Genomic DNA, 26433 nt, shown 5'->3' on the forward strand with positions numbered 1-26433 from the left:
TGCTGGTCATTTATGAACATTTGAACATCTTGGCCATGTTCTGTTATAATCTCCACCCGGCACAGCCAGAAGAGGACTGGCCACCCCTCATAGCCTGGTTCCTCTCTAGGTTTCTTCCTAGGTTCTGGCCTTTCTAGGGAGTTTTTCCTAGCCACCGTGCTTCTACATCTGCATTGCTTGCTGTTTGGGGTTTTAGGCTGGGTTTCTGTACAGCACTTTGAGATATCAGCTGATGTAAGAAGGGCTATATAAATACATTTGATTTGATATGGAGACCAGTAAACACTATGAATAATATCATGTCAACATTTAAATAATTTTTCCAACTCTTTTATTTTAGAGTTTCTTTTTTATACATTTTGGACACTTTTGTCTTGTGAAATATGAGCAGCAGCAGGAGAAGTTCTGAGGTAGGTAGGAAGGAGACCCTGTCGTTTTAAAGAAGCATGTTCCCTCCCACCGAGCTTCCTGCTTTCCTACCGAGCTTCCTGCTTCCCACCAGGATCCCTGCTTTCCCACCAGGCTTCCGGCTTTCCCACCAGGCTGCCTACTTTCCCACCAGGCTTCCGGCTTTCCCACCAGGCTGCCTGGTTTCCCACCAGGCTTCCGGCTTTCCCACCAGGCTGCCTACTTTCCCACCAGGCTTCCGGCTTTCCCACCAGGCTGCCTGGTTTCCCACCAGGCTTCCGGCTTTCCCACCAGGCTTCCAGCTTTCCCACCAGGCTTCCGGCTTTCCCACCAGGCTGCCTACTTTCCCACCAGGCTTCCGGCTTTCCCACCAGGCTTCCAGCTTTCCCACCAGGCTTCCGGCTTTCCCACCAGGCTGCCTACTTTCCCACCAGGCTTCCGGCTTTCCCACCAGGCTGCCTGGTTTCCCACCAGGCTTCCGGCTTTCCCACCAGGCTTCCAGCTTTCCCACCAGGCTGCCTGGTTTCCCACCAGGCTTCCGGCTTTTTCCATTGATTTGAGGCACTGCTTTTCTTATCCTCGTTTTCTTACACATATTCTAAATGTAAGGCCTGGTACTAAGCCCTGGAGGTAAAGACCCAGACATCAGCATTATGGGTAGTAGAGGGTGTCCTGGCCCCGTCATGGAAGCTGTGAATAAAGTACAGCAGGCATATTTGCTATACAGATGTGGGATCTTAATTTGATCACCCTTTTTTGTAGCAGGAAATGTATTATGGTGTAATATATCCCTTTCCTGACAGCACTGCAGCTCTATTGAGATTAATGGAATGTGCCTAAATTAATTTAGGATCACAAGTGTCTCACCGCTCAGTCAGTACTCAGGAGGGAGATAGAAACACCCACTCAGTCAGTACTCAGGAGGGAGATAGAAACACCCACTCAGTCAGTACTCTGGAGGGAGATAGAAACACCCGCTCAGTCAGTACTCAGGAGGGAGATAGAAACACCCGCTCAGTCAGTACTCAGGAGGGAGATAGAAACACCCACTCAGTCAGTACTCAGGAGGGAGATAGAAACACCCACTCAGTCAGTACTCAGGAGGGAGATAGAAACACCCACTCAGTCAGTACTCACGAGGGAGATAGAAACACCCACTCAGTCAGTACTCAGGAGGGAGATAGAAACACCCACTCAGTCAGTACTCACGAGGGAGATAGAAACACCCACTCACTCGGGAGGGAGATAGAAACACCATATAATGAGTCTCTTGGCGCAAGCTTACGGTCTTACAGGAAAAGAGTAATCCACAGAAAATATTAATAAGTTGTTTGTAATTGTGTGTGTGCCCACTTACTGTGTGATTGTGTACTGAGCTGAAAGTCTGTTTAATCACTTCTACTCCACCTTAATTTTAGTCAAGCCTGAAAGTCCATATGGTAAATGTCATGAAAATAAAAATTCAAATTTAATACCTGTGCAAGGTCTTACTTAGTTCCACCAAATGAACACAGACACACACACACACACACACACACACACACACACACACACACACACACACACACACACACACACACACACACACACACACACACACACACACACACACACACACACACACACACACACACACACACACACAGGCGCCTCACAACCTACTCGAGCATGTCTGAGAGGAGGGAAAAACAAATCTCTTACTCCTCTGCCGTTAGTTTGCATTAGAGAGGTCGTTGATGCTTTCCCCGTGAAGGAGCACAGGAGGAGAACTGAGAGGAAGAAGCACTTCAGCTCAATCAAACAACACAAGCTTCGATGGCTCTCCAGTGTAATATTTTGATGAGGATGGAACATGCTTGTTCAAATTTTATTGAACTACTCTTCACAACCCACTCAACACATACTCCACAGTGAGGGTGTATGTGCCTCTGCATGTTAAGTAGTCATAGCTATTGCATGACCACGATCTAACGCCGCCGTCATGGCAACGTGAGCGAAGTTAGGTTACCAACCTTCAACTAGGATTAGTTGACAAATGACATGACGTGGCAGTGTAAGAGGTTTTAGAACAGAACGACATTACATGGCAGTGTAAGAGGTTTTAGGATAGAACGACATGACGTGGCAGTGTAAGAGGTTTTAGGATGGAACGACATTACATGGCAGTGTAAGAGGTTTTAGGATAGAACGACATGACGTGGCAGTGTAAGAGGTTTTAGGATAGAACGACATGACGTGGCAGTGTAAGAGGTTTTAGGATGGAACGACATTACATGGCAGTGTAAGAGGTTTTAGGATAGAACGACATGACGTGGCAGTGTAAGAGGTTTTAGGATGGAACGACATGACGTGGCAGTGTAAGAGGTTTTAGGATGGAATGACATGACATCATCACCGCTTTGAACTCAACGCCGTCATACAGTAATCATCCTCATTATGGTAATCATTGACAGTTGATCATTTGCGTATATTCGATGATTTAACTCACAATTCTATGGCCTTGTTCCACATGATGACGTATCCAGACAGAACGAAGGATTCGACGTTGACGATGTGTGTGTTGCCACGCTCTGTGCCCACGTACAGCCATTTACTCTGGAAGGGGAGGTGGCAAAACGTGATCCTGAAGCGAAAACAAAGAAGAATCAGCAGTTGATACATGATCAAATACGATACAATGTGTTTGATTTGGTTGGGAGTGTGTTTGTGTGTGTGTGTGTGTGTGTGTGTGTGTGTGTGTGTGTGTGTGTGTGTGTGTGTGTGTGTGTGTGTGTGTGTGTGTGTGTGTGTGTGTGTGTGTGCGTGTGTGTTTCTTCCCACTTGCATAGTAGGTGTATCTACGTGACTTTCTGCACTGTTGTCCATACATGTATAATCTAGCCGTGTAATCAATGTTTTACCTCAGATAACAACCGCCCCAATAATTATCCTGCTCTCAAATACACAGTATAAATGTACATTTTCCACAATTATACCGTAATTATGTTTGGGCTAACTGTCTGTAGATTATAGATTTACATTGCTTTGCACTGTTTTGATTAGCTCTGTTTTCCCCTGCATCCTTACAAAAGAAGGTGCTACCTAGAACCATAAAGGGTTATTCAGTTGTCCCCGTAGGAGAACCCTATGGTTCTACGTGGAACCCTTTCACCAGCAAAAGGTTCTACCTGAAACCAAAAAAGGTTTTTCCTATGCGGACAAACAAAACATGTTTTTTTCTTCTCCCCCCTAAGAGTGTAGACATTGCCCAGGTTTTGTAATATCATCCCCACACATCACTCCACATCTCCTGTCAGTCAGCGCCTGGTCTCTATGGTGATGACAGTCACTGCCTGGTCTCTATGGTGATGACAGGAATAAGGTGATGGTGATGACAGCCATCAATAAGTCATGTATCATGACCCTGACACAAACAGCAGCTAATCACCACTGGCCGATGTCCCAAGAGGCAGCCTTCCCTGGGATAGAAAATGCCGTGCACCTTCTGTTCTTCTGCCTGGTGTTATCTCCTCTTTCCTTCCCTCCCTCTCTCCCCAACTCACCCCTCTTTATCTCACTGAACTCTGGAGCCCAGGGCCCACTAACGGGGTTTTCAGGCAAAAGCACAGATAGGTTTGTCAAAAAAAAAAAAATAAACAGTTGAAAGCAATTACCACAGCAACAGCTGCAAGCTCTTTTTGTTGTTGTTTATCTCTCACACCGCAGTGTGTTTGCTAATTATTCCCTTCCATTTCAGTAATAAGAGACAGTACTGGCTCCATTTCCACCTGTCATTTTCTCAAGTGAAAGCATCAAAGTATGCACTCAAATGGGAGGCATGTACGAGGGTACTTTACTCACACGTAAAGTTATCCGTAATACGCTACGTTGACTGTGTAATTATTAGGTGATCAATAAACACTCAACAGCGAGGCAAGCTCTGTGTTTATGTGACGTAGTATATTCAGAGGTAAGATGTGTGGCGGTGGCGTCCCCGTGTAGTCATTCAGTCAGCATTAGCATCCATCATGTTTATAAGCAGCTTTAACTATATAAAGATCAACACTACTTCTCTCCTGTCTCTCCTGGAGAGAGCATCAGCGGGACATTTTTCCCCAACCACCCCACCTCCACTACCCCTGTGAGATACAGGATTATAATATAGGAGACAAATGAGATGGAAGACAATTCAATAAGGATTTGGACCTGGTGGGGGAGAATGGTAAATCAGGAGAGGTAGGAGAGGATATCTGTGTGAGACAATGGGGGAAGATTATATTTGACTTCGTAATTTCCCGAGTTTTGCTACTAGAAGAGTATCAGCCACATCATCTAGAGAGGAAAGTTACATGAGGTTGCACGTCACAACGACATATGTAAGTATCCTGTTTATTTTTGACCTAATGAGATCTAACAACAATATCTGGAGAAAAAAAAAATGGATAAGGGATATTTACAAAAATCAAATTCGGTGTTCCTCAAGGTTAAATTGTTGCACCTTTTATGTTTCGCCTTGTGTTTCTCTGATTGTCACACAAAATGTAATTTATTTCTAAAATAATGAATAAAACCCCAAGAGCCATAATCAAAGCAAAGTTTAACACTCCCAACTGATGGAACTGGCTAAGCCTTGAAATCAAAGCACTTGGCTGTGGGAGAAACGTGACTATGTCCCCACTCAGGCAATCAACTATTAGGAGGCAACCATTTCAGACAGCCCTGTTAGATACTCATGGGGGTGCCCAGACCTCATCTCTCATTTACACTCTATTTGCATAAATTTTAATTTAACTGGAAATCAAGAACTTCAGGAGCGACAGCAGAGACAGAAACAAGGCGGGGGGTAGGGGGGATAAAGAGAAGGTTTGCACAGGTCTCGGAGCGTGACCGTGTGATGGTGTGAAAGTCAAAAGGTTTTGTTTGACTCAGACAGCTTGACGAGGCGCCGTCAACACGGCTCATAATTATCAATTAAATCAGGAGGAGACGTGAGTTGAACTGACCGCCAGCTGGCTGGGCAGCCGAGGAGCTGCTATTTGGGAAAGTAATTAAGTCACTAGATAGAGATCGATGGAACATGTTGTTTCTCAATCTTGGTCACACGCCTCGTGACCTTCCCATCTGTTTCTTTGACAGCTTCAGTTTCCCCACTGAGAGGAGATTAGGAGGCCATTTTGGATGAATAGCCACTCTATAAAACATTGGTAGATTGTAAATAAGAATTTGTTCCTAACTGATTTGCATAGTTAAATAAAAGTTAAATTAAAAACATATTTTTTTTTTTTACAATTTGCAAGTAGAAAGTGAAACAGGGATACAGGCTGGGTGTGTAAAAGTGGATTTCGCTTATCGCAGTTATCCCAGAGGAAGAGCTGTGATACACCACAGTTATCCCAGAGGAAGAGCCGTGATACACCACAGTTATCCCAGAGGAGGAGCCGTGATACACCACAGTTATCCCAGAGGAAGAGCCGTGATACACCACAGTTATCCCAGAGGAAGAGCCGTGATACACCACAGTTATCCCAGAGGAAGAGCCGTGATTCACCACAGTTATCCCAGAGGAAGAGCCGTGATACACCACAGTTATCCCAGAGGAAGAGCCGTGATACACCACAGTTATCCCAGAGGAAGAGCCGTGATACACCACAGTTATCCCAGAGGAAGAGCTGTGATACACCACAGTTATCCCAGAGGAAGAGCCGTGATTCACCACAGTTATCCCAGAGGAAGAGCCGTGATACACCACAGTTATCCCAGAGGAAGAGCCGTGATACACCACAGTTATCCCAGAGGAAGAGCCGTGATACACCACAGTTATCCCAGAGGAAGAGCCGTGATACACCACAGTTATCCCAGAGGAAGAGCCGTGATACACCACAGTTATCCCAGAGGAAGAGCCGTGATACACCACAGTTATCCCAGAGGAGGAGCCGTGATACACCACAGTTATCCCAGAGGAAGAGCCGTGAAACACCACAGTTATCCCAGAGGAAGAGCCGTGATACACCACAGTTATCCCAGAGGAGGAGCCGTGATACACCACAGTTATCCCAGAGGAAGAGCCGTGATACACCACAGTTATCCCAGAGGAAGAGCCGTGATACACCACAGTTATCCCAGAGGAAGAGCCGTGATACACCACAGTTATCCCAGAGGAAGAGCCGTGATACACCACAGTTATCCCAGAGGAAGAGCCGTGATACACCACAGTTATCCCAGAGGAAGAGCCGTGATACACCACAGTTATCCCAGAGGAAGAGCCGTGATACACCACAGTTATCCCAGAGGAAGAGCCGTGATACACCACAGTTATCCCAGAGGAAGAGCCGTGATACACCACAGTTATCCCAGAGGAAGAGCCGTGATACACCACAGTTATCCCAGAGGAGGAGCCGTGATACACCACAGTTATCCCAGAGGAAGAGCCGTGAAACACCACAGTTATCCCAGAGGAAGAGCCGTGATACACCACAGTTATCCCAGAGGAGGAGCCGTGATACACCACAGTTATCCCAGAGGAAGAGCCGTGATACACCACAGTTATCCCAGAGGAAGAGCCGTGATACACCACAGTTATCCCAGAGGAAGAGCCGTGATACACCACAGTTATCCCAGAAGGGGAAGACGGGAAAATAGAACATTTAAGTAACTCTGACACCTGTGAATTCAGCTAAAATACATTTTGTCTTTTGTCTCCTCCATGTGTGTGTGTATGAATGTGTGTGTGTGTGTGTGTGTGTGTGTGTGTGTGTGTGTGTGTGTGTGTGTGTGTGTGTGTGTGTGTGTGTGTGTGTGTGTGTGTTCTGTATAATCCACACACTTGTATCATGGTAAAACAGATTATGTCATCATAAGTAAAACCTGCTGAATGTAAAAAACGCACTTTGTTAGTGATTTTACATGGAATAGACGTGAAAAGACATTCAATAAGCGTACTCACTCTCCACACACTCAGACACATTCACTGGCGAACCTTCATAAAAGCCCTCTGTCTGAGCGAAACGCTTTAATCCATGTGCATTAAGAGAGCAAAATACTATATCTCTCTCCGAGAAATCTATTTCCCCTTTAGTCAGGTCAATGGTATGATATTCTAATTGGCTCTTGAGATGCCTGGAATTCAATTTCTCAGCCAGGCACCGAGAAGCACAGAGAAGGGTGAGAAGCACAGAGAATTATCAGGTTGCAATTCAGCCAGGCACCGAGAAGCACAGAGAATAACCAGGTTGCAATTCAGCCAGGCACCGAGAAGCACAGAGAATAAACAGGTTGTAATTGGTGGTCATTCAACCGAGACTGCTCTTCTCTGTGTCACGGAGGCTCTCCGCACTGCTAAAGCTAACTCTCTCTCCTCTGCTCTCATCCTTCTAGACCTATCTGCTGCCTTTGATACTGTGAACCATCTGATCCTCCTCTCCACCCTCTCCGAGTTGGGCATCTCCGGCGCGGCTCACTCTTGAATTGCGTCCTACCTGACAGGTCGCTCCTACCAGGTGGCGTGGCGAGAATCTGTCTCCGCACCACGGGCTCTCACCACTGGTGTCCCCCAGGGCTCTGTTCTAGGCCCTCTCCTATTCTCGCTATACACCAAGTCACTTGGCTCTGTCATATCCTCACATGGTCTCTCCTATCATTGCTACGCAGACGACACACAACTAATCTTCTCCTTTCCCCCTTCTGATAACCAGGTGGCAAATCGCATCTCTGCATGTCTGGCAGACATATCAGTGTGGATGAAGGATCACCATCTCAAGCTGAACCTCGGCAAGACGGAGCTGCTCTTCCTCCCGGGGAATGACTGCCCGTTCCATGATCTCGCCATCACGGTTGACAACTCCATTGTGTCCTCCTCCCAGAGTGCTAAGAACCTTGGCGTGACCCTGGACAACACCCTGTCGTTCTCCACTAACATCAAGGCGGTGACCCGATCCTGTAGGTTCATGCTATACAACATTCGCAGAGTACGACCCTGCCTCACACAGGAAGCGGCGCAGGTCCTAATTCAGGCACTTGTCATCTCCCGTCTGGATTACTGCAACTCGCTGTTGGCGGGGCTCCCTGCCTGCGCCATTAAACCCCTACAACTCATCCAGAACGCCGCAGCCCGTCTGGTGTTCAACCTTCTCAAGTTCTCTCACATCACCCCGCTCCTCCGCACACTCCACTGACTTCCAGTTGAAGCTCGCATCTGCTACAAAACTATGGTGCTTGCCTACGGAGCTGTGAGGGGAACGGCACCTCCGTACCTTCAGGCTCTGATCAGTCCCTACACCCAAAGAAGGGCGCTGCGTTCATCCACCTCTGGCCTGCTGGACCCCCTACCTCTGAGGAAGCACAGTTCCCGCTCAGCCCAGTCAAAACGGTTCGCTGCTCTGGCACCCCAATGGTGGAACAAGCTCCCTCACGACGCCAGGACAGCAGAGTCAATCACCACCTTCCGGAGACACCTGAAACCCCACCTCTTTAAGGAATACCTGGGATAGGATTAAGTAATCATTCTAACCCCCCCACCCAAAAAATATATAGATGTACTATTGTAAAGTGGTTGTTCCGCTGGATATCATAGGTGAATGCACCAATTTGTAAGTCGCTCTGGATAAGAGCGTCTGCTAAATGACGTAAATGTAATGTAAATGTAATTCAGCCAGACACTGAGTAGTACAGAGAATAACCAGGTTGTATTCAGCCAGGCACTGAGAAGTACAGAGAATAACCAGGTTGTTATTTAGCCAGGCACTGAGAAGCACAGAGAATAACCAGGTTGTTATTCAGCCAGGCACTGAGAAGCACAGAGAATAACCAGGTTGTATTCAGCCAGGCACTGAGAAGCACAGAGAATAACCAGGTTGTTATTCAGCCAGGCACTGAGAAGCACAGAGAATAACCAGGTTGTTATTTTGCCAGGCACTGAGAAGCACAGAGAATAACCAGGTTGTTATTCAGCCAGGCACCGAGAAGCACAGAGAATAACCAGGTTGTATTCAGCCAGGCACCGAGAAGCACAGAGAATAACCAGGTTGTTATTCAGCCAGGCACCGAGAAGCACAGAGAATAACCAGGTTGTAATTCAGCCAGGCACTGAGAAGCACAGAGAATAACCAGGTTGTTATTCAGCCAGGCACCGAGAAGCACAGAGAATAACCAGGTTGTTTTTCAGCCAGGCACCGAGAAGTACAGAGAATAACCAGGTTGTAATTCAGCCAGTCACTGAGAAGTACAGAGAATACCAGGTTGTATTCATGTCAGGTACGCGTAAGTGGCTGCAAGGGAGTCAGGCGCAGGAGAGCAGGTATTTGGTAGCACACGGAGCCTTTTATTCAGGCGAACCATAAGCGCACGGCACAATGAACACGAAATACAAAACGGGTATACATAACCCAGAGCAACCAGACTAACGTGCGCATACATCAACACAGATAAACAATACCACACAAAGACATGGGGGAAACAGAGGGTTAAATACACAACACATAATGAGGGATAATGAGAACCATGTGTGTGGGAAAACAAATGGAAAATGAAAAATGGATCGGCGATGGCCAGAAGGACGGTGACGTCGACCGCCGAACAAGGAGAGGCATCGACTTCGGCAGAAGTCGTGACAATTCAGCCAGGCACTGAGAAGTACAGAGAATAACCAGGTTGTTATTTAGCCAGGCACCGAGAAGCACAGAGAATAACCAGGTGGTTATTCAGCCAGGCACTGAGAAGCACAGAGAATAACCAGGTTGTTATTCAGCCAGGCACTGAGAAGCACAGAGAATAACCAGGTTGTATTCAGACAGGCACCGAGAAGCACAGAGAATAACCAGGTTGTTATTCAGCCAGGCACTGAGAAGCACAGAGAATAACCAGGTTGTTATTCAGCCAGGCACTGAGAAGCACAGAGAATAACCAGGTTGTTATTCAGCCAGGCACTGAGAAGCACAGAGAATAACCAGGTTGTTATTCAGCCAGGCACTGAGAAGCACAGAGAATAACCAGGTTGTTATTTTGCCAGGCACTGAGAAGCACAGAGAATAACCAGGTTGTTATTCAGCCAGGCACTGAGAAGCACAGAGAATAACCAGGTTGTTATTTAGCCAGGCACCGAGAAGCACAGAGAATAACCCGTTGTTTTTCCAGGATAAAGGATATTTGGCCACCTGTCTACTCAGAATCTAGAGGTGGATCATGAACTTGTCAGATGTTGTAGGTCTGGGTGTATTTACCAAAAAACCTTCCATTACCTTCCACTAGGGCTCCCAAGTGGCGCAGCGATCTAAGGCACTACATATCAGCGCTAGAGATGTCACTACAGACACTCTGGTTCAATTCCAGGCTGTATCACAACTGGCCGTGATTTGGAGTCCCATAGGACAGCGCACAATTGGCCCAGCGTCGTCAGGGTTTTGCCGGTGTAGACCGTCATTGTAAATAAGAATTTGATCTTAACTGACTTGCCTAGTCAAATAAAGGTTAAATAAGAAAGCTTATTCTCACAGTGTAGAACATCACAGGAAAGACAAGGAGAGGAGAGGATAGAGGGGTCGAGATGGGAGGAGAGACGGTGACGAGGAGTGGAGAGGATGGAGGGGTCGAGATGGGAGGAGAGACAGTGACGAGGAGAGGAGAGGATAGAGGGGTCGAGATGGGAGGAGAGACAGTGACGAGGAGAGGATAGAGGGGTCGAGATGGGAGGAGAGACAGTGATGAGGAGAGGAGAGGATAGAGGGGTCGAGATGGGAGGAGAGACAGTGACAAGGAGATGCTAAATATCATCTGATTTTGTGTTGATCCAGTCGCTTATCACCTCTTCTTCGGGGAGATCAAAACGAAAGAACGCAACACCTCCAAAGCAATACTGCTGCAACTGTTACTCACAACCACACAATCAACTGTTACTCACAACCACACAATCAACTGTTACTCACAACCACACAATCAACTGTTACTCACAACCACACAATCAACTGCTACTCACAACCACACAATCAACTGTTACTCACAACCACACAATCAACTGCTACTCACAACCACACAATCAACTGCTACTCACAACCACACAAACAACTGCTACTCACAACCACACAATCAACTGCTACTCACAACCACACAAAGAACTGCTACTCACAACCACACAATCAACTGAAGAGCATCTGCATGATGTGAAAATTCCTTTACCAAAACACACACTGAGGTCATACCAGAAATAATCAGTGCCATCAGATAAAATGTAGAGTACATGTGAACGTGATGGGAATGATCATGGCAGGAAAATGTCACTTCCCCCCTAGGAGCTACTGGAAATCTATTACAAAACACATTTCCTCCTTTCACCTTTTTCAATTCCCCCTCGTCACATGGACTGCCGTTACAACCAGGAACGGTAATTAATTTCCTCAGGTTTAAAATACTTTAATAGCAATTACTTGTGAAAGGCTGAGGCCTGTCTGGTTCTCTGAGATATTCAGTGCCTTCTGAATATGCATACTTCTTGACTTATTACACATTTTGTTGTTACAGCCTGAATTCAAATGTTTTTATTTTAATTTTCTTTCTCACCCATCTAGATATAATACCCCATAATGACAAAGTGAAAACATGTTTTTAGAAATATCTAATTTACATCAGTATTCAAACTACATGTTAGAATGACCTTTGGCAGTGATTACAGCTTTGAGTCTTTCTGGATAAGTCTCTTAGAGGTTTCCACACCTGGATTGTACAATATTTGCCCATTATTCTTTTCAAAATTCTTCAAGCTCTGTCAAATTGGTTGTTGATCATTGCTAGACAACCATTTTTTTTAAGTCTTACATTATATTTTCAAGCAGATTTAAGTCAAAACTGTAACTTGACCAGTGTAGATTTGGCCTTGCGTTTAAGGTTATTGTCCTGCTGAAAGGTGAATTCATCTCCCAGTGTCTGTTGGAAAGCAGACTGATAGACATTTTTCTCTGGGAGTTTGCCTGTGCTTAGCACCATTCTGTTTCTTTTTTTATGCTAAAAAACTCCCCAATCCTTAACGATTACAAGCATACCCCATTATGATGCAGCCACCACTATGTTTGAAAAGCATATGCTTGTTACTCAGCAATGTGTTGCGTTGTATTTGCCCCAAACATAACACTTTGTATTCAGGACAAAAAGTGAATAGCTTTGCCACATTTCTCGCAGTAATACTTAAGAACTTATTTTCACTCTGTCAATTAGGTTAGTATTATGGAGTACTGGAGTACACACAATACCCCATAATGACATCACAATACCCCATAATGACATCACAATACCCCATAATGACAAAGCAAAAAACAGCTATGAGACTCCAAATTGAGCTCAGGTTCATCCTGTTTCCATTGATCATCATTAAGATGTTTCTACAACTTGATTGGAGTCCACCTGTGGTAAATTCAATTGATTGGACATCATTTGGAAAGGCACAAACCTGTCTTTATATATATATATTTTTAATTTAATTTAACCTTTACTTAACTATTCAAGTCAGTTAAGAACAAATTCTTATTTACAATGACAGCCTACCAAAGGCAAAAGGCCTCCTGTGGGGACGGGGGCCTGGGATTAAACATATAAATAAATGAAATAAAAAATATAGGACAAAACACACATCATGACAAGAGAGACAACACAACACAACATAAAGAGAGACCTAAGACAACAACATAGCAAGGCAGCAACACATGACAACACAGCGTGGTAGCAACAAAACATGACAACAACATGGTAGAAACACAACATGGCAGCAGCACAACATGGTAGCAGCACAAAACAGGGTACAAACATTATTGGGCACAGACAACAGCACAAAGAGAAAGAAGGTAGAGACAACAATACATCACGCAAAGCAGCCACAACTGTCATTAAGAGTCTTTGAATGAAGAGATTGAGATTAAACTGTCCAGTTTGAGTGTTTGTTGCAGCTCGTTCCAGTCGCTAGCTGCAGCAAACTGAAAAGACAAGCAATCCGGGGATGTGTGTGCTTTGGGGACCTTTAACAGAATGTGACTGGCCGAACGGATGTTTTATGTGGAGGATGAGGGCTGTAGTAGATATCTCAGATATGGGGGAGTGAGGCCTAAGAAGGATTTATAAATACGCATCTATAAATAAGCATCAACCAGTGGGTCTTGTGACAGGTATACAGAGATGACCAGTTTACAGAGGAGTATAGAGTGCAGTGATGTGTAATATAAGGAGCATTGGTGGCAAATCTGATGGCCGAATGGTAAAGAACATCTAGCCGCTCGAGAGCACCCACACCCATACGAGAGCACCCATACCATACCCATACCATAATCTATAGATTACGTCTCCGTAATCTAGGATGGGTAGGATGGTCATCTGAATCAGGGTTAGTTTGGCAGCTGGGGTGAAATAGGAGCGATTACGATAGAGGAAACCAAGTCTAGATTTAACTTTAGCCTGCAGCTTTGATATGTGCTGAGAGAAGGACAGTGTACCGTCTAGCCATACTCCCAACTTCTTGTATGAGGTGACTACCTCAAGCTCTAAACCCTCAGAGGTAGTAATCACACCGGTGGGGAGAGGGGCATTCTTCTTACCAAACCACATTGCCTTTGTTTTGGAGGTGTTCAGAACAAGGTCAAGGGTAGAGAAAGCTTATTGGACACTAAGAAAGCTTTGTTGTAGAGCAGTTATCACAAAATCCAGGGAGGGACCAGCTGAATATAAGACTATATCATCTGTATAAAAATGGATGAGAGAGCTTCCTACTGCCTGAGCTATGTTGTTGATGTAAACTGAGAAGAGTGTGGGCCAAGGATTGAGCCTTGGGGAACTCCCTTGGTGACAGGTAGAAGGAATTGTTAGTACAGCTTCAAGACAGATTGTTTTGAGGCAAAATTTGGGGAAGGGTACGAACACATTTCTGCAACATTGAAGGTCCCAAAGAAAGAACACGGTGGCCTCCGTCATTCTTAAATGGAAGACGTTTGGAACCACCAAGACTCTACCTAGAGCTGGCCGCGCGGCCAAACTGACAATCGGGGAGAAGGGCTTTGGTCAGGGTGGTGACCAAGAACATGATGGTCACTCTGACAGAGCTCCAAAGTTAATCTATGGAGATGGGAGAACCTTCCAGAAGGATAACCATCAACACAGCACTCAGGCCTTCATGGTAGAGTGGCCAGACCGAAGCCACTCCTCAGTAAAAAGCACATGAGAGTCCTCTTGGAGTTTGCCAAAAGCAGTGGTGGAAAAAGTACCCAATTTCATTACTTGATTAAAAATAAAGATACCTTAATAGAAAATGACTCAAATAAAAGTGAATGTCACCCAGTAAAATTCTACTTGAGTAAAAATCAAAAAAGTTTTGGTTTTAAATATACTTGTAACTGCTAAAATATACTTAAGTATCAAAAGTTAAAGTCAAAATAATTTAAAATTCCTTTATATGTAAAACATATAAATAGTAAAGTACAGATACCCCAAAAAACTACTTAATTAGTACTTTAAAGTATTTTTATGTAAGTACTTTACAACACTGGCCAAAAGGCACCTAAAGACTTTCAGACCATGAGAAACAAGATTCTCTGTTCTGATGAAACCAACATTGAACTCTTTAGCCTGAATGCCAAGTGTCACATCTGGAGGAAACATGTTCACCATCCCTAAGGTGAAGCATGGTGGTGGCAGCATCATGCTGTGGGGTTGTTTTTCAGTGGCAGGGACCAGGAGACTAGTCAGGATTGAGGGAAAGATGAACGGAGCAAAGTACAGAGCGATCCTTAATGAAAACCTGCTTCAGGGTGCTCAGGATCTCAGACTGCGAAGGTTCTCCTTCCAAGAGGACGATAAACCAGAGCTCACAATGTAGGACTGGCTTTGAAACAAGTCTCTGAATGTCCTTAAGTGGTCCAGCCAGAGCCCAGACTTGAACCCGATCGAACATCTCTGGAGAGACCTTGAGAGGATCTGTAGAGTAGAATGGGAGAAACTCCCAAAACACAGGTCTTGTAGCGTCATACTCAAGAAGACTTGAGGCTGTAATCGCTGCCAAAGGTGCTTCAGCAAAGTACTGAGTAAAGGGTCTGAATACTTATGTAAATGTGACATTTCCGTTTTGCACAAACCTATTTTTACTTTGTCATTATGGGGTATTGTATGTAGATTGATGGGGGGGGGGGGTTAATCCATTTTAGAAAAAGGCAGTAACATAACAAAATGTGGAAAAAGTCAAGGGGTTTAAATAATTTCAGAATGCACTCTACAATGTTGTTTATCCATCCTCAGGTTTCTCCTATCACAGCCTTTAAACTCTGTAACTGTTTTAACGCGCTAGAGTCTATTTCCGCAGCAAAGTGGAAATCTACTTAACATATTAAACAAATCCCAATCAAAGTCAGTTTAAGCTAGAGATATGTTTTTTTTGCATCTCAACCCACAGCATCTGCTAATGTTGCACTTCCGCATCTTCAGTGAAAGGTAGCCGAGCTAGAGCAATGTCTGTTAAACCATGAGACATCTTGAATATCGATCTTCTCACTATATCGTCTGCAGCATCCAAACGGTGTTCTCCATTTTGCTCTATGATGCGTCTTGGGACTCGTCTGATGTCGGTACAGATGTTCTAACAACTTCTGTCTGTAGTGAACAGATTGGGCTACACACTAATATGACCCCTCCGCAGAAAGGTGAGACTCTCATGAACACTTGTAGTGTCACGTCCTGACCATAGAAAGCTGTTATTTTCTATGGTAGAGTAGGTCAGGGCGTGACAGGGGTGTTTTCTAGTTTAGATTTTCTATGTTGTTATGTTCTAGTTTTTGTATTTCTAAGTTGTTGTTTTTTGAGTTGATCTCCATTTAGAGGCAGCTGGTCATCGTTGTCTCTAATTGGAGATCATACTTAAGTAGTTGTTTTTCCCACCTGGGTTTGTGGGAGATTGTTTTTTGAGTTAGTGTATGTTGCACCTCTTTGTCACGGTTTGTTGTTTTTGTTCTTTAGTTTATTTGTGTATCTTGCATAGTTTCACAGTTTAATAAATAAATATGTGGAACGATACACACGCTGCACTTTGGTCCGCTCCTTCCGACGAACGACGTGACATGTAGGTTGTTTTGCTCTTGGCCACCCACTAGCCTCACAAGACTCATCTGAAGGTCCATCGGTACCAGTTTAAAAAATGTATGGATGTATAACTGGAGATCGTTAGGTGCTAAAAATAAGGAGTTAAATACATGTCAATAATTGTTTTTATAGGCTATAGTTATATATATATATGGTGTGTATATATAAAGTCTGGTGAGTGTGCAGATAGTTCGGGTACCATTAATTGACTATTTAGCAGTCTGGCTATTTAGCATTCTTATAGCGGCAGGTAGCCTAGTGGTTAAAGTGTTGGGCCAATAACCGAAAAGTTTCTGGATTGAATCCCCGAGCTGACAAGGTACAAATCTGTCGTTCTGCCCCTGAACAAGGCTGTTAACCCACTGTTCCCCGGTAGGCTGTCATTGTAAATAAGAATTTGATCTTAACTGACTAGCCTAGTTAAATAAAAATCAATTTAAAAAAGCTTGGGTGTAGAAACTGTCTCAGAGCATGTTGGTCTGAGAGCCGATGCTCTGGAACCATTTGCTGGATGGTAGCAGAGTGAGCAGTCTATGTCTAGGGTGGCTGCAGTCTTTGGCAATTTTTCGGCCTTCCTCTGACACCGCCTGACATAGAGGTCCCGGATGGCAGGAAGCTTGGCCCCAGTGATGTACTGGGCTGTCTGCACCACCCTTTGTAGTGATTTGCGGTCAGGGGCGGTGCAATTAATGTACCAAGCGGTGATGCAGCCAGTCAAGATGCTCTCGATGGACCATGTTAAAATTCTTAGTGATGTGGACGCCAAAGAACTTGAAGCTCTCGGCCCGCTCCACAAAGGCCCGTATTACAAAGAAAAATGATGATATTAAAAGCAAAACATAAACCCAAAAGTATTGATAGTAAAACAAAATATCTATCGAGGAAATCATTTTTATGTTACACTGGCCTTTGCTTTCACTGCCTTTTTTCCAGTTGCAAGTTTCAGCACATTCATTCCAGCAACGTAGTTGCATTCCACTGCTGGTTTATTTCTGAAGCTAAGCAGGGTTGGTCCTGGTCGGGCCCTGGATGGGAGACCAGATGCTGCTGGAAGTGGTAAAAAGAAATATGTGAAGATTTGTTTTCACATGTGAAAAATGAACATGTGAAACATCATACTTGTCTGAAAACCACGTATCTGACTCGTAAACATTTCACATTAATTATTATTTTAAAAAATCGAATTTAAAATGTTTCACTTGATTTATTATTGTTGTTATTTTGTAAGGGACACCATGACAAATTGATCGTTTCTCTGCCACAGCGTAAAAGAGATTCAACATTGATTTTTAGCGGACGTTTAAAGAGGCCATCTTACTCGTACCTCTAAACCGCATATTGAAAAATGACTTGGTTCAAGTCCTTGTCTTCCTGAAGGGTATTTCTCTGTCAGCTGTGACTCACTGCTGTTTAAACACCGCCATAACTCTTGTGACACTGTGCCTGATCAACAGCTAACCTTTTTAGATGAAAATGGAGGTTTTATATTTATATTTTTCTCTGCTGGAGAGTCAGTTCATCAGAGCGTCTCTGGTTAACTTCCCCAGAAGTCACAATGTCCTTTGTGGTTGTAGCTTTCTCAACAGCTCTGGATAGTGTCTGTTGTAATGGATACGTCAGGCCTACAGATAGTAGTTGCATAGAATAGACGCTTCCAGCTGTAGACTAGAAATTCTACTTCTAGAATTTGCTCTTATTCTGTAGTGATCGATCGTCTCAGACTTTAACCATTTCCAGCCGTTTAGCCAAAACTGCACAGTGTATAGTCTAATGGTCTATAGAATTGCAGACATTCCAACATGGGGATTCCGTCCCGGCGTTCTCTGACTTAATGTGAATTTTGTAGGAAGTGAGTTTTATACTCTGTGAAAGAAGGGGTGGTTCTATGATGCCTGATGTTATGTCTGGCCTCACGGGGGCATGGCATCTGACTAGTTCAACTAGATATGAACATCCATACTCTCATTTAGAAGGTTAACATCACATTACATCTTTCCACAAATAGTTTCATGTTTAATCACATATGTTTCACAATATTTAGATGTAAACCTGAGAGAGTCATGACACTACGAATAATTTCTACCTATTAGATCAGGAGAACTGTCCTTTGAGGGTGATACAAAAGTAATAATCGAGTAATTATACAAATACTGTGGATTTACGTTAGTGGCTAATTAACAAGCGTCAGGATGATGCCATCACTATTTGTCCATCAATGTTTATGAATCACACTCGGAAAATATTCAGACCCCTTGACTTTTTACAGTCTAGGATTAAGTTATCTGTACTGCTTTCGGAAAGTATTCAGACCCCTTGACTTTTTACACTCTAGGATAAAGTTATCTATTTCCTGTAAATCAGAAAAAAACTTTGACAAAGCAGCCATTTTTCTTCACCACTGAAATGATAATGAGTCAAAAGTAAAAAATAAATGGAAAAACTGCAAGTAGCTCCGTTGCAATAATTTATCAACCAGCGTTTCCACAGCAAGGTTTGTTTATCAGGCTTTTACGATATTGGAAAGACCTTCACAATATCTTCCCAAAGTATCCTAGTTGTTTCTCTCTTTTTTTAACAGTTCAAACAAGAAGACCAAAACACACAAAAATATCCTTCCAAAGTATCTATCTTTCCCTCTCTCTTCTTCAAGCACAAACAAGATGTATAATTCATTTTTTCCCCTCTTTCATAGAGCCTGAAGCTTGCCCCCAAAGGACAACTAAGAGTAAATCAAAGTGAAAGGGGCCAGTAAAAGAGAGAACTCAAACTTCTCTAACTTTGCCTCAAGACTCAATAAAAAAAACACTCACCACCACAATGCTGAATGTCACAAACATCAACAAATTCCTCATCTTTCAAAATGCTGTGGCTTAGCCATTCAGACAGTATCTGCTTGACCCTGTCTGCCCTGAACGAGACGGATGTATTCTGCCCTATCAAGCAAAAAGGAAGTAACTGTTCATTTGGTCGAAAATAAGTTAATGTAATTTTTGCCACATTATCTACATGCTTAATCATGTGGACAAGTATCCTGCCTCTATTGTATTGTGTTTTGGAGAAAACGGGGATCATGTTAGCAGTAACTGCATAAAGTTACTGAGAAGGTAAATAAAAGCCATTTTTCTCAGTTCCACGCCATGAGCAGTTACTGCTTTTTTGCTTGGTAGGGCAGTACAGATGACCCAGCCAATATAACCTACTACATATGACCCAGCCAATACAGTCTACTACATATGACCCAGCCAATACAGTCTACTACATATGACCCAGCCAATACAGTCTACTACATATGACCCAGCCAATACAGTCTACTACATATGACCCAGCCAATACAAACTACTACATATGACCCAGCCAATACAGCCTACTACATATGACCCAGCCAATACAGCCTACTACATATGACCCAGCCAATACAGCCTACTACATATGACCCAGCCAATACAGCCTACTACATATGACCCAGCCAATACAGCCTACTCACGATGACCCAGCCAATACATCCTACTACATATGACCCAGCCAATACAGCCTACTACATATGACCCAGCCAATACAGCCTACTACATATGACCCAGGCAATACAGCCTACTACATATGACCCAGCCAATACAGCCTACTACAGATGACCCAGCCAATACAGCCTACTACATATGACCCAGCCAATACAGCCTACTACAGATGACCCAGCCAATACAGCCTACTACATATGACCCAGCCAATACAACCTACTACATATGACCCAGCCAATACAGCCTACTACATATGACCCAGCCAATACAACCTACTACATATGACCCAGCCAATACAGCCTACTACATATGACCCAGCCAATACAGCCTACTACATATGACCCAGCCAATACAGCCTACTACATATGACCCAGCCAATACAGCCTACTACATATGACCCAGCCAATACAGCCTACTACATATGAACCAGCCAATACAGCCTACTACATATGACCCAGCCAATACAGTCTACTACATATGACCCAGCCAATACAGCCTACTACATATGACCCAGCCAATACAAACTACTACATATGACCCAGCCAATACAGCCTACTACATATGACCCAGCCAATACAAACTATTACATATGACCCAGCCAATACAGCCTACTACATATGACCCAGCCAATACAAACTACTACAGATGACCCAGCCAATACAGCCTACTACATATGGCCCAGCCAATACAGTCTACTACATATGACCCAGCCAATACAAACTACTACAGATGACCCAGCCAATACAACCTACTACATATGACCCAGCCAATACAACCTACTACATATGACCCAGCCAATACAAACTACTACATATGACCCAGCCAATACAGCCTACTACATATGACCCAGCCAATACAGCCTACTACAGATGACCCAGCCAATACAGCCTACTACATATGACCCAGCCAATATAGCCTACTACATATGACCCAGCCAATACAGCCTACTACATATGACCCAGCCAATACAGCCTACTACATATGACCCAGCCAATACAGCCTACTACATATGACCCAGCCAATACATCCTACTACATATGACCCAGCCAATACAGCCTACTACATATGACCCAGCCAATACAGCCTACTACAGATGACCCAGCCAATACAGCCTACTACAGATGACCCAGCCAATACAGCCTACTACATATGACCCAGCCAATACAGCCTACTACAGATGACCCAGCCAATACAGCCTACTACATATGACCCAGCCAATACAGCCTACTACAGATGACCCAGCCAATACAAACTACTACAGATGACCCAGCCAATACAGCCTACTACATATGACCCAGCCAATACAGCCTACTACATATGACCCAGCCAATACAGCCTACTACATATGACCCAGCCAATACAGCCTACTACATATGACCCAGCCAATACAGCCTACTACATATGACCCAGCCAATACAGCCTACTACATATGACCCAGCCAATACAGCCTACTACATATGACACAGCCAATACAGCCTACTACATATGACCCAGCCAATACAGCCTACTACATATGACCCAGCCAATACAGCCTACTACAGATGACCCAGCCAATACAGCCTACTACATATGACCCAGCCAATACACCCTACTACAGATGACCCAGCCAATACAGCCTACTACATATGACCCAGCCAATACAGCCTACTACAGATGACCCAGCCAATACAGCCTACTACATATGACCCAGCCAATACAGCCTACTACATATGACCCAGCCAATACAGCCTACTACAGATGACCCAGCCAATACAACCTACTACATATGACCCAGCCAATACAGCCTACTACATATGACCCAGCCAATACAGCCTACTACATATGACCCAGCCAATACAGCCTACTACATATGACCCAGCCAATACAGCCTACTACATATGACCCAGCCAATACAACCTACTACATATGACCCAGCCAATACAACCTACTACATATTACCTAGCCAATGAGCAGTCTACTACATATGACCCAGCCAATACAGCCTACTACATATGACCCAGCCAATACAACCTACTACATATTACCTAGCCAATGAGCAGTCTACTACATATGACCCAGCCAATACAGCCTACTACATATGACCCAGCCAATACAGCCTACTACATATGACCCAGCCAATACAACCTACTACATATGACCCAGCCAATACAGTCTACTACATATGACCCAGCCAATACAGCCTACTACATATGACCCAGCCAATACAGCCTACTACATATGACCCAGCCAATACAGCCTACTACATATGACCCAGCCAATACAGCCTACTACATATGACCCAGCCAATACAACCTACTACATATTACCTAGCCAATACAGCCTACTACATATGACCCAGCCAATACAGCCTACTACATATTACCCAGCCAATACAGCCTACTACATATTACCCAGCCAATACAGCCTACTACATATGACCCAGCCAATACAGTCTACTACATATGACCCAACCAATACAACCTACTACATATCACCCAGCCAATGAGCAGTCTACTACACTGCCCTACCAAGCAAAAAGGCAGTAACTGCTCATTTGGTCGAAAATAAGTTAATGTAATTTTTGCTACATTAAATACATGCTTAATCATGTGGACAAGTATCCTGCCTCTATTGTACTGTGTTTTGGAGAAAATGAGGGTCATGTTAACAGTAACTGCATAAAGTTACTGTGAAACCAAGGTTTCCTACACAATAAATCCCTTTTTCTCAGTTCCACGCTATGAGCAGTTATTGCCTTTTTGCTTGATAGGGCAGTACTGTGTAGGTGCATGCTGAGAATAGGGGGTGGAGTTTGTGCAGAGTGGCTAAAAGGGTTCCTCCTCCCTTAATCCTCCCAGCCAATAGAGGCCTGAGGATAGATTCAGTCATAGACACTGTAGTGGATGGTGGAAGTGAGTATCACCCTAGCAGAGAGGTCGGCTCACCTCATGCCAAATACTACCCTAGCCATAACAGAAGGTTGTTGCGTGCGTATGGGTCGTTCTACAAAATGAGTCCCTTTTGAGTAGTGTAACTTGGTGAAGAGTTTAAGAACAAAACATTTATTCTCATCTCAAGAGGTAAAAATATTTCCAGCCTGTCTATCTATGGGTAATAGGATTGACATGTTATGCTCGACCCTCTTCCACCACAAAAACAGCAGAAAAATGGCCAAAAACAGTAGAACCTGCTCACCTTCTTTTACACAGTGATTTGGCTATTAGGTGTTCAATATTTCTTTTGGAAGAAAAAATAAATAAAAATAGTTTCACCATATTAAATCGAGAGTTTAGCACAGGTAACAGGGTTGACCTAAAAATGAGGGAAATCATTTTTTTGTTATTGTTTTTTTTTTTTATGAATCACTAATCACATGAAATAAACAATAATCTTAAGAAATTACTTTGCGAAAGCAACAAAACAAATAGGGATTTACAATGATGGTGTAAACATGGAGAAATGATGGAGAAAACATGGAGAAATTATGGAGTAAACGTGGGGAAATGATGGTTAAACATGGAGAAATTATGGTGTAAACGTGGAGAAATTATGGTGTAAACGTGGAGAAATTATGGTGTAAACGTGGGGAAATGATGGTGTAAACGTGGAGAAATTATGGTGTAAACATGGGGAAATGATGGTGTAAACATGGAGAAATGATGGAGTAAACGTGGAGAAATGATGGTGTAAACGTGGGGAAATGATGGTGTAAACGTGGGGAAATGATGGTGTAAACGTGGGGAAATGATGGTGTAAACATGGGGAAATGATGGTGTAAACATGGGGAAATGATGGTGTAAACGTGGAGAAATGATGGTGTAAACGTGGAGAAATTATGGTGTAAACGTGGGGAAATGATGGTGTAAACGTGGAGAAATTATGGTGTAAACATGGGGAAATGATGGTGTAAACATGGAGAAATGATGGAGTAAACGTGGAGAAATGATGGTGTAAACGTGGGGAAATGATGGTGTAAACGTGGGGAAATGATGGTGTAAACGTGGGGAAATGATGGTGTAAACATGGGGAAATGATGGTGTAAACATGGGGAAATGATGGTGTAAACGTGGAGAAATTATGGTGTAAATGTGGAGAAATGATGGTGTAAATTGGGGAAATGTTGGGTTCAGTGGGTTCAAATCTGCCTACCAGTCAGAGGGTGCACAGAGGGAGATGCCAAAAATGCTGAATTCTGGCACAGTCTTGATTCATATAAAAAAATCCAGATTGTACATGTGGTCTATAATAAGGGTACTTAAAATAACAGCATTTTAAAATACAATATTGGTGCATTATTTCTACTTAAAATATCAAAGTGTCGCAGAAGTGACTCATTTCGTGGGATGTTCCACATACAGTAAATTCTGGAAAAAAAGATAATCCATGTTGGTGATGGCTGATATCAGACCAGGTTATGTTCTGTTCTGCCTCTGCGTAGAATCAACTTATCCATGTTGGTCCTGGGTGATATCAGACCAGGTTATGTTCTGTTCTGCCTCTGGGTAGAATCAACTCATCCATGTTGGTCCTGGGTGATATCAGACCAGGTTATGGGGTGGCAGGTAGTCTAGTGGTTAGAGCATTGGGCCAATAACCAAAATGTTGTTGGATTGAATCCCCGAGCTGACAACGTAAAAACCTGTCGTTCTGCCCCTGAACAAGGCAGTTAACCCACTGTTCCCCGGTAGGCCGTCATTGTAAATAAGAATTTGTTCTTAACCGACTTGCCTAGTTAAATAAAGGTTTTCTTCTTTTTCTTTCTAATCTCTTTCTTCAGTACATTGATGCAGACACCAAGAAAATATCAGAGCAAAGTTTGAGAAAACATACTAAAATATTAAAGCAGAAGATACTAGTCTGACTCTAATATATGAATGGTGAACCTTGAGACAGGTAGATGGTGAACCTTGAGACAGGTAGATGGTGAACCTTGAGACAGGTAGATGTATGCTGTCTAACTATAATTTATTTTGACATACACTTGAAGTCTAATCCATCTCTTTGAGCCATGAGATGTCAAACAGAAAAGAGTCATGCCTTTATGCAAGGTCCTATGTGTGTGTATGTTTGTGTGTGTGAATGTATATGTATGTATGTATGTATGTATGTGTGTGTGTGTGTGTGTGTGTGTGTGTGTGTGTGTGTGTGTGTGTGTGTGTGTGTGTGTGTGTGTATGTGTGCGTGTGTGTGCGTTACTGAAGTTCTTACCTCTCCCTGTTGAATTTGAGCGAGTGCAGGATGGCTGGGCGTCTCTGGCGAAGGTTCCACAGGTGCAGTGTGTCATCTGCACATGCTGTGACCAGGGCTCCCTGAAGGAGAGGATCAGAACATAGACAGTCAGTACACCAGGGCTCCCTGAAGGAGAGGATCAGAACACAGACAGTCAGTACACCAGGGCTCCCTGAAGGAGAGGATCAGAACACAGACAGTCAGTACACCAGGGCTCCCTGAAGGAGAGGATCAGAACATAGACAGTCAGTACACCAGGGCTCCCTGAAGGAGAGGATCAGAACACAGACAGTCAGTACACCAGGGCTCCCTGAAGGAGAGGATCAGAACACAGACAGTCAGTACACCAGGGCTCCCTGAAGGAGAGGTACAGAACATAGACAGTCAGTACACCAGGGCTCCCTGAAGGAGAGGATCAGAACACAGACAGTCAGTACACCAGAGCTCCCTGAAGGAGAGGATCAGAACACAGACAGTCAGTACACCAGGGCTCCCTGAAGGAGAGGATCAGAACACAGACAGTCAGTACACCAGAGCTCCCTGAAGGAGAGGTACACAACACAGACAGTCAGTACACCAGGGCTCCCTGAAGGAGAGGTACACAACACAGACAGTCAGTACACCAGGGCTCCCTGAAGGAGAGGATCAGAACACAGACAGTCAGTACACCAGGGCTCCCTGAAGGAGAGGTACAGAACATAGACAGTCAGTACACCAGGGCTCCCTGAAGGAGAGGTACAGAACATAGACAGTCAGTACACTAGGGCTCCCTGAAGGAGAGGTACAGAACATAGACAGTCAGTACACCAGAGCTCCCTGAAGGAGAGGATCAGAACACAGACAGTCAGTACACCAGGGCTCCCTGAAGGAGAGGTACAGAACATAGACAGTCAGTACACCAGGGCTCCCTGAAGGAGAGGATCAGAACACAGACAGTCAGTACACCAGGGCTCCCTGAAGGAGAGGTACAGAACATAGACAGTCAGTACACCAGGGCTCCCTGAAGGAGAGGTACAGAACATAGACAGTCAGTACACTAGGGCTCTCAAACCTTTTCCAGCAAGGGAGATACTTTAAAAAAATAAAACATTGCAAGTTACTCCTTTTTTTCTAGCTTTTAAATAGGCACATTCCTCTCCTCTCCAGTGCCTGCTGTGTGTCCACACTAAGGAACAGGGGAAGAATGGCAGGGGAGAGGAGAAGTGTGTATAATAACTTACAAATCGATTTCCTC

At 44.0% G+C, this 26433-nt stretch overlaps 1 protein-coding gene across 1 annotated transcript in view; it reads right to left on the bottom strand.

The window, feature by feature from the left end:
- The window catches only part of LOC106586892 (syntaxin-binding protein 5-like), a 252842-nt gene that overhangs the window by 131580 nt on the left and 94829 nt on the right, over nucleotides 1–26433 (bottom strand). The window contains exons 4-5 of the mRNA XM_014174622.2: nucleotides 25179–25279; nucleotides 2897–3031 (exon numbers count right to left, since the gene is read on the bottom strand). Of these exons, the coding sequence (XP_014030097.1) occupies nucleotides 2897–3031; nucleotides 25179–25279 (236 nt within the window). The remainder of the gene's footprint in view (nucleotides 1–2896; nucleotides 3032–25178; nucleotides 25280–26433) is intronic.

The sequence above is a fragment of the Salmo salar genome, chromosome ssa25 (genome assembly GCF_905237065.1).
Source record: "Salmo salar chromosome ssa25, Ssal_v3.1, whole genome shotgun sequence".
Classification (NCBI taxonomy): Eukaryota; Metazoa; Chordata; class Actinopteri; order Salmoniformes; family Salmonidae; genus Salmo; species Salmo salar.